The 9305-nt window shown below is 36.8% G+C and overlaps 1 protein-coding gene and 1 pseudogene across 1 annotated transcript; one reads left to right on the top strand and one right to left on the bottom strand.

Annotated features, from left to right (window-relative positions):
- The first annotated feature begins 441 nt into the window (after positions 1-441).
- Positions 442-1999, top strand: LOC148716435 (uncharacterized; annotated as a pseudogene).
- A 1186-nt stretch (positions 2000-3185) lies between these two features.
- LOC111340647 (uncharacterized) lies at positions 3186-3713 on the bottom strand. Its single transcript, XM_022947522.2, has one exon. It carries the CDS (start codon positions 3711-3713, stop codon positions 3186-3188), a length of 528 nt encoding a protein of 175 aa, XP_022803257.2.
- Positions 3714-9305: the final 5592 nt, after the last annotated feature.

The following is a 9305-nucleotide window of genomic DNA, read 5'->3' as shown; positions in this document are numbered from 1 at the left end:
TATGGGAGAGATAGTTTGAGAGAAGTTATTGTGCCTTTCTTTGGCTAAAAGCAAATGGTTCGGTGAGTCGATATTTGGTTTTTGTTGGTTGTTTGGGGAGGTATTTGGAGCTTAATGCCTTCTTTTGTTTGTAATTTTCATAAAACTCTCACTTAAATTCATTGACTGAGGCTGTGTGGCCAATGTACAAGTTTTCAACGTTTATTTAAATTTGCAAATAAACATAAGTACTATGGTACTGCTGAAATCATGATATACGGGGTGTCAAACCTTCTTCAATAAGAGAACTTTTAACAAACAGGGAATCTCCATACAGGAAAAAACCGGAAGTCCCATGAAAACGAGGCCTAACGGCCCTTCGGTCTTCGCATCACCTGGTGGTAGATACAAACTCTATAAACAATCACTCTCGAAAAAGTTTTAGGATGGAGCAATTAAATATTGAAAATGTCAAATTGACACCCGAAGATATACTGGAAGCTTCATTCAAAGATTCAGAAATTTCTAAGTTAACTGTAAACCAGTTAAAATTCTGGTTAAAATGTAGGCGAGTAAACCAAGGCGGTAACAAGAAAGTCCTTTATGAAAGGTGAGCATAAGGCTAGCATAACTATAAGGCAAGTTTTTCTTAACTTAAGCTTAATAAACCGATTTGAAACATACGATGAAATTTATTTGTTTCGTGATCCACAAAGTGAAGAACCTTAATGCTATGCCTGAAGTAAGACATAAAGTTTGTGATCCAGACCCACACAAAGTTTTCACTAAAGCAAAATTAGCCCAACTCCAGGAAAGTAGGCTGGATACCATGCCAAAAGATAAGTCCTCTGAATTCCACCAGTTTCCTGACGATTCCACCTTTCATAAAGATTACTCAGTTTTACTTCCTCTATTTTTACCGACCGATACCCTAGATCACCTCAAGGAATGCCGCACAAATACTAAAATGTCTCTCTCTTCACGTGCCATTACAGAAATGTCAAGTTCAAAGGTTTAAGATTATTGCCATTTGTACATGATCTTGAAGTATCTAAACCTGTTGATGGCAACGTTGTTTATATTAAGGCTTTGTGTTGGGTCTCCTACAAAATAAGTGTAAAATATAAAGTACATATGATTGTTAAACCAAATGGAAAGCCCAAAATTACTTCAGCCGTGTGTGATTTGATATGTCCTGCTGTTGCCATGTCATGGCAGTTATATGGAAATTGGATGAAATGTGTTGGAACAATGAGATGGAAAATCAATGCGAGAATGGCATTCCCTGCACTTCTAAGCCAAGAAAATGGGGAATTCCAGGTAGACGAACAGTTGAACACAAGTCAGTCATGGCCTTAAAGCTTATAAAGCCAAGGCATCATGCAGACACACCAGGTTAAAAGAGGAGGGGCGTGTTGTCTACTTTTTATGATCCCTGTCCATTGAAATTGAGAAAGTTAGACCCCGAGGCTGTTGAAAAATTCAAAGAGAACATTGTCAGAGTTAACCAAAGTGTTCCCTTTGGTAAGATGACTCCTAATGCTTCTGATATTATACTTGTGAATGCTCTAATTGGTACTGTTGCTAAAGGATCTGTCCTACACATGCAAATGAAAGATTTTAATATCACATCTGCTTCTTCTACATCCACATACACTACTGCATATACTTCTGCTCTCCAACCAAATCCATGTACAACAAACACAACAGTGTCTCAAGTCAATTTAACAAACACAGCCAACAATACGGACACTGTAGTTGACATGACCACAAATCAGTTTCAAGATCAGTCCTTCAGCCTTGGTGAGAGTACCTCTGTTCTGCAAACAAAACCATGTGTCACAAATACAATCTTATCCCAAGCCAATCCAACAAACCCAGTCAATAACACAGATACTGTACCTCACCTAAACTTGAACACAAATCATTTGATAGATCAACCCTTCAGCCTGGATCAAATTCATGACAGATGTTCAGCAATCAAGAAAAAACTGTTCATTGAAGACAAGGAAATTTAAAAAATTGAAGCTGAGACCAAAGGACAGTCTAACAACCAGAAGTGGTTTGATCATAGATTTGGAAGAAAAACAGCATCCAAATGTCACAGAGTGGCCTGTCCACATAAAGCTAATACTTCCCCTATAAAAATTATTAAAGATCTTTTAAGGTTCACCCAGGGTATGCAAACAAAAGCCATGAAAGATGGAATTGAAAATGAAGAACTCGCCATTTCTCAGTATGTAGAAAAAATGAAAAAAGATGGTCATGAAGGACTGGAAGTCCAGTCTTGTGTTTTTTGGTTTCTAAAAGCCATGGGTTTCTAGGGGCATCGCCTGATGGACTTGTCACTGATAAAAGCTGTGAGAACCCCCTGGGGCTGGTTGAGGTGAAGGAAATAAAACTAAAGAAAATGAAACCCCGAAGATGGCCTTAGTAAGAAAAGGGATTTGTAACAAAGATTGCATCATTAACAAAAGCCATCAGTATTACTACCAAATTCAACAAAAAGCATTTGTTGCAGAGAGAACTTGGTGTGATTTTGTAGTAAGGGGGAGCAACAATGATTTTTTTCAGGAAAGAGTACCTTTTAATAGGGCATGGTGGAAGGAAAAGTTAGTACCTTGAGAAATTTTTCAACCAATACATTTTACCCGAATTAGCATACCCCAGGCTTAAGTTTGGTCAAGATCAGTACGACTAACTTTAATTGCTAATCAAGCAAGTCATGGGTTATTATTAGCACAAGTCTTTTATACATGTAAGTATTCCAACTGATCTTGCATGCAGAGAGTCCCTTATTATGATTTATGATTTTACAACCTGCAACAAATTAAATGTTCATAGACTGTTCATTGTACGTGATACTATATCTGCCATCCATTCCACCCCCCTCCCCGCAAAAGATCAATCATGACTTGACAACTCAAGACTAGAAATTTGAAAAAAATATTCATTCAAATTTAACTTAAGAGAGAGCACAACATAAAATTCCATATGTATTTTTGTTGCAATAAAGAAAAATAACGTTGAAGTTTATTTGTAACTCTCAAAATACAGTACTTATATTCATCATGTTATTTCTTTCTTTACTTTGTGGTCATTATTTGAAAAAGACCATTATTTTGCACAAAGAGTCAGAGCAGGTGCTTGCCAGTTAGTAAGTAAACAACACACAGTCCAGACTTGATTCACAACCCCAGCCATGCTTAGGGGGAGAGTACTTGATCAAATATATGCCACCCTTTTACGCGTCTGATGGCCCTTTCTACGTGGATTCTTACATTTGCTATTCTCATTGTTTCAAAACAGTCTTCTTTACAAAACTGATCGGCAGATGACTGCCTCTTGGGTGTTATAAACAACTTAGCTTGTTTTGCTGCCATCAAGTCTTGTATGTCAAATCCACGGTCAGCCATAGCAAGATCACCCTGTTCCAACAAGTCAAAAAAATGACTTTTTTCCACAATTTTTCTATCTGAAATGCTGCCCCCATAAAGGCTACTAACAAACGTAGCCCAAACATTAGGTGAAATTCCAATCAGTCCTTTGGATGTGTTATGTGATTTGTACTCTGAATAAAATTCACTCTGCTTTTGGAGATCTTCTGGTTTCTCGCACTTGATCTCAGTGCAGTCAATGATACAGTGAACATTTTCAAATCTCCATTGAAAGGCTGTAGGGAGATGTTGCTTTATAACATCTTTAGGCGGCCACACTGGAAGGCTTCCCAGCATTACAAACAGATAATTACCATAGGTAATTATGATGTCAGAAACTGTGAATACAGATATGTCAAATCTGAAGGCCAAATCCCGCTAAAAAAGACCTAGTCTAAGTTAAGTTAAGAACAGCCAAAATTCATCTATAGGCTGAAGACTTCGCTGTGCACCTACATTCCTGCCAGGGAATTTTTCCCAGGGGTATTTACGAATGGAAAAACATCATTGGTGATCACTTGTGTGGCATCTCTCACACTGCTATAATAAATTAGATGAGATGCGCTTGGTTTTATATAATTCCAAACTGCTATAAGTGTTTCATAATCTGGAAACCCAGTGTAGAAGTGAATATCATCTGGGTTTTTTGAGAAGCATTCAAGACCAAAGGTGAAAACATACTCTTTCTCTCTTGCTTTAGACAGTTCTCTTTTAAGGATTTCAACTTCCAAACATTTCGCTTCAGCAAAATTGTTCTATCGTTGGAGGACCTATAAAATTAACAGAATCTTGCACTTCATCGCTCAATGACGATTCCACTGCCTTTTTCATTTCCTTATGCAATATTTTCGCTTGTGTCCACAACCTTAGACGCTCTTCTTTAACATGTGATTTGTCTGAAGACCAAGGAAAAACAGAGGGGATGGCTCCTGTTTTTAAATCCTTTCTATGTCCGGTGAGACTTATTCTGTAATCATTTGGTAGGAAATGTTCGGAACAACTATACTTGTTCTCAACGCTTTTAAAATTCTGATCTCGTCTTCGCATGAGCGTTTCCCATCTTCTGCTGCTGCAGTACATGTCTTATGACTAGTTTTCGTTTTATTTTGCTTGCAATTATCTTGCTGTAATGTCATCATTTTGATTATCAGATCGAATGAGAACCCAAAAAATTTTTCGGAAACACATTCGTTTTTACTGCGAAAAGCCGTCAAGGGCCCTTAGGCCTCACTTCCATGCAACTTCCGATTTTTTCCTGAATGGGTGTATTCCACAGCAAAACTGTTTACAGTGTTGCCCATGGCTATGTCGGAGACTTTGTCATCCATGCACGACGCACGTCAGACGAAGAATGTGAACATTATGTCAACATCTAGAAACACCGCCTGTAGAAATTTTAGGACGTTGATGAGTTTACATGATCAACGCAACCTTGAATGACCTTTTAAATCAGTACTTAGCAACAACCAATCACAATGTAGAGAATATCATATCAGAGAGTGATTTCTAACAAATTTTGCAGAGTAGCTTTTTATACACCTGTTGTAAATAAGCAAATATCAGGGTAAAATAACATAGTTTGATTGAGTCTAGTTCATTCGGATTCTATCCCTAGTAAATGGGGCAAAGTTTACAAAAGCTGCTCATATTAATGGCAGTCCACCACAAGAGAGAACATGCCACACTCTCAAGAAATTTGCAATGAAAGGATAGAGTAACTTGTGCCTAGTACCCCTTCTCCTCCTCAAACATCTGGCTACTACAGCTACAAACAACTTAATGAACAAACTTGAGATATCCTACTGATTTATGAAAAAACTCAATTGAAAATTTGACAGGTATGAACAAAATCTTCATTCTTGAAGATTACCAAAGTAAGATCAAACATAAGTCTAAGCCAGAAGATAATTATGATGTCCATTTGGCATGTACAGTCAATGACATGACCAAAATAAAAGACCCCAAAACTCCACATTCAAGTGATTTCTTTAGATCAAAAACTTATTTCAAAATTTGATTTGCAAAACTCGAGTTTTGGCTCATCTACTAGTGCAGATGATACACCTGTGTTTACAGTCTGTTTTAAACTTAAAATTCAAAAGTGTTGGGTAAGTTTCTGTCAGATCTTTGTAGTTGTAAAATGCATTTGTTAAAAATGCAACCTGTTTTTTTTTTTGTTTTGTTTTAGTTGTAACAGTTATAATGATAAGAGAGACAAAAAAAACTGAGGCTAAAAGTTGTCATTTTTATGTTGTTGGAGAAAAGATACTCTTTCCATTCTCCTATATGTAACCTTTTGTCTCTGTGCCATTGAGAAAGTCAGTACTTTTGCAGAAGATCTGATATGGCCACTCTCCCAAGAGTGTTATTTTTTGGGGTTAATGGCATTCTTTAGGATTTTTATTCTCATTAAAGGTATTAGAATATGACATTTCCATTACCTTATAAAGTATTTATGAAAAATTATTTTTGATAAAATTAACTTCAAGTCTGTGTACATCTTTTACTAAGTTACTTATAAAATATTCTCTAACACACAATTGGCTGCAGATTATAAGTGCACACTCTACAGTCATGAGAGGAATTTGATTAACAGAAGAAATGTTAGTTTAGCTCAAAGTAAGGCATATATCAGCTGCAGTATATGTTCTCAGAGTGAGAGAAATCCCAAGTGGCTCGATAATTCAATTGTTCATGACCAGACCTCCCTTAAGTACACAAAATGGTCAAGAGGGAATAGGTGTGCAAAATTTCCCCTTAGATTGTTGATCTTAACTTAAATCAAAGAAAAATGTTGAGGAACTATTTAACAACCTTTTGGCTACAGAAGAAGACCCATGCATTGTGGAGAAATTAAATGTTTAAGCATGATGGTCTACACAATCAACAGGTCTCACATTCAGATCCACAGAGATCAATCTTTCCAAACTCATGATATCTGATACCATTATCATGCAAGCACTTGAATTAGAATGAAACAAGGTAGTACAAGAAAAAAAACAAAGTAAGAAAGGGCCTTTCATCACTCCTTGTTTGCAATTCACCTTCAATATCAAAATCAAGGTTTTCTCCATTTTACAGCCACCCTAGCTAGGCTTGTCAATAACACTGGCACAGTTAAAAAGACATTTCCATGTATATTTGTTTGCATCAAGCAATTGCAAAACTCTTTGAACCATAGAAGAAAATTTAGTAATTTGGTGATATTTATAAGTCATTATTTTCAAATTATAAACCTATTTCTTTTCTACCCTCTTTCTCTAAAATTTTAGAAAAACTGGTTTACAATCATATTATTGACTACTTGAGTATGTACTATCCAATAATCAATTTGGTTTTTGCACATAGCATTTAACTGAATATGCCTTAGTTCTTTAATATGACAATTTCTTGTGTTATTGATAATATATAGATTTAGCCAAGCCTAAAAACAGAGCTCCCTAGTTCGTAATATTAATGATAACATAAAAGATGTGCATTTGCCAAGACTTACCTGAGACACCCCTCCCTTCAATTTGATAGTCTCCCCTACCCTACCCGTGCAATCTGAAGGCACATATGTACATGCGTACAGTCGGTCAGTCACATGACAACCAAACGAAAAGGGGTTGACCATATTCCATGGGTATGGGGCTCTGCCCCACGTGCGCGTGGGAGCCCCACTAATGATGAGATAACAGGACCATTGGCAAGAGTACCATATAACCCGAAACATTAATTATGCATTCAGTCTTTGTTCAATTAAAACAATAGCAATAACAATAGAACTCTGCAGAGACTAGTAGTCTTTGTTTTCAAAATTTGGATTTTTTTCCTAAGTCTTTTTTGAAACAGGGTAAATTTTGTGTGTTTTGGCTTTGCAAAACGGAAAACTCAAGTAATTTTCCAGAGGTTTTTAATTTTGAAATATAACTGAATGTTCAGTTTCGCTTTGAAAGTGTAAAATTGGCCGGAAAATAACGTTAAGTCTACGGTCAGGCTTTGAAGTTTGTCAATGCAAAGTTTAAATAAATGTTGTGTCTTACCTGTTCTTGTGGTTTTGGTTGATTCTTTCATTATCCTTTTGTGTCCTGGTGATGAAAATTGTTCGTGAAGGCCGGTGCATACAGCGATGCAAAGAAACCTTTGTATCTAGTCTTTCTGGACTTCATAAAGTTGGGCGATATGTTAGAAAATGTTTCCAAAGGGATTGTTTCTGTAGTGCTGACGCCACATATATTCTTGTAGGTAGCCATCGAAAAGTCCTTTGGATGTTCCTGTTTGGGGCAAACCTCGCTTGATTCCCCACCATGTATTTTCGATACCCTGTGTGTGTGCACTGGTGAATTCTGGCGCATTGAAGCCATTCCATTGCAAGCCTTTTCTGAACATCGCCACTCGTACCCGTCTCGCGATGAAGCACGTCACGTCCAGCTAAGTTCATTGCTGCACCCAGCTCAAGGACATTTTACCGACGTCGCAAGCAGGTTGTGATCCTTACACCACTGTATGCACCGGTCATGATCTGATAATTTCGAGAAAGTCGAATAAAATTCAGTCTCTCCATCTCCGAGTTGTTGTTGTTCTTCCTTCTATCTTCTTCTTTTGTTGATGTTATTAGAAAGAGGTAAAAATAAATTTTGTTTTCTATGTGGTATTTGGCCAATCGTAGAGAAGAAGAAATGCATTCTTCAGTGCAAAGGGGACCTTTGGTGCATTATATCAATGCACATATTGTTATCAAAATTTTTTTACAGAAAGGTAAAAGAAAAAGTAGCTTTTGGAGAGGAACTCCTAATTGGTTTGCGTAGCATAGTGGTAAGGCTATGGTTTGATAATGGTCTGATAATAACGCGTTGTCTGAGGAGCGATGGTTCAAGGCTCAGCAGAACTGCCAAGAAGGTAAAAAAAGGAAAGAAAAAAAAAAAAAAACCGAGGAGAAGTTAGGAACAAAGGGGAGAACGGAGAAGAACGTAAGATAGGAATGGAGACAAAAAAGCCGCTTCAATCAATTTCTCTTTTATTGAAGCAGTAAGTACTTATTAGTAATGTATATTTGCTAAACGCATGGGAATAAGGCATTGTCTTAAAAAAACAATGGGGTGCATACATTATTAATGAAATTGAATGCATAATTAATGTATGGGGTTATAGGGTACTCTTTCCGGACCATCTACTTTCGGTACGGACAGAAATTGCAAAACAATTGTTTTATTACTATGGATCCATAATTTATAATTCATCAAAGTAGAGTAATTTTTATATACATAATTTTATATACATAATTTTAAATTCATAAATCTATACCCTTATGAATGTGTTTTATATCTTCGTGTTTGTATTTCGCATGAAATTGTAATGTGTTTTATTAAGTTTATACTCAGGGCTCCCATTGATAGCAGGCAGCTCTTTAGGGCTAATCTGACGGGACTACCCTGAGGTTTATTTTTATTTTTAAATAAAGGCAGCCACATCCACATTGGCGAAATCATCAAAATATCTTAAAGAGAGGAGACTTGATCTGAATAGGGCACTAGAATAACAGTAGGTTTGAAACTTTCACACCACTAACGTAACGAAAGTGGTTCGCAAACCTTTAGGAAGCATTGATCCCGAAAAGCGTGATGTCTCATGTGATCTACACCTGCGTCCCAAGAGTTCCAACCACGAGCATTCGATCGAATTTCTTCCTTCCATAACTTCAGGGACTTAAACCTACAATTAGGACACACAAGTTGAGTTAGAAATAGTCATTGCAGAAAGATTTCAAACGACTAAAAAGTAGATTTCGAAAGCTACTGAGGATGATGTTTGAAGTCCAACGCAGTATTCTACGTGTTGCCGCAGCATGACTGTGCAAGACAAGCTACCAATCTATTGAGAAGAGAAATTCCTCTACAAAATCTAACC

This window comes from Stylophora pistillata, chromosome 14 (genome assembly GCF_964205215.1).
Source record: "Stylophora pistillata chromosome 14, jaStyPist1.2, whole genome shotgun sequence".
Lineage (NCBI taxonomy): Eukaryota > Metazoa > Cnidaria > Anthozoa > Scleractinia > Pocilloporidae > Stylophora > Stylophora pistillata.
This window is presented reverse-complemented; position numbering and strand designations above follow the sequence as displayed.

Bases quoted from the DNA above. Each gene is read 5' to 3' on its own strand.
- LOC111340647 (XM_022947522.2), bottom strand. From the start codon at position 3,713: ATGCTGGGAAGCCTTCCAGTGTGGCCGCCTAAAGATGTTATAAAGCAA.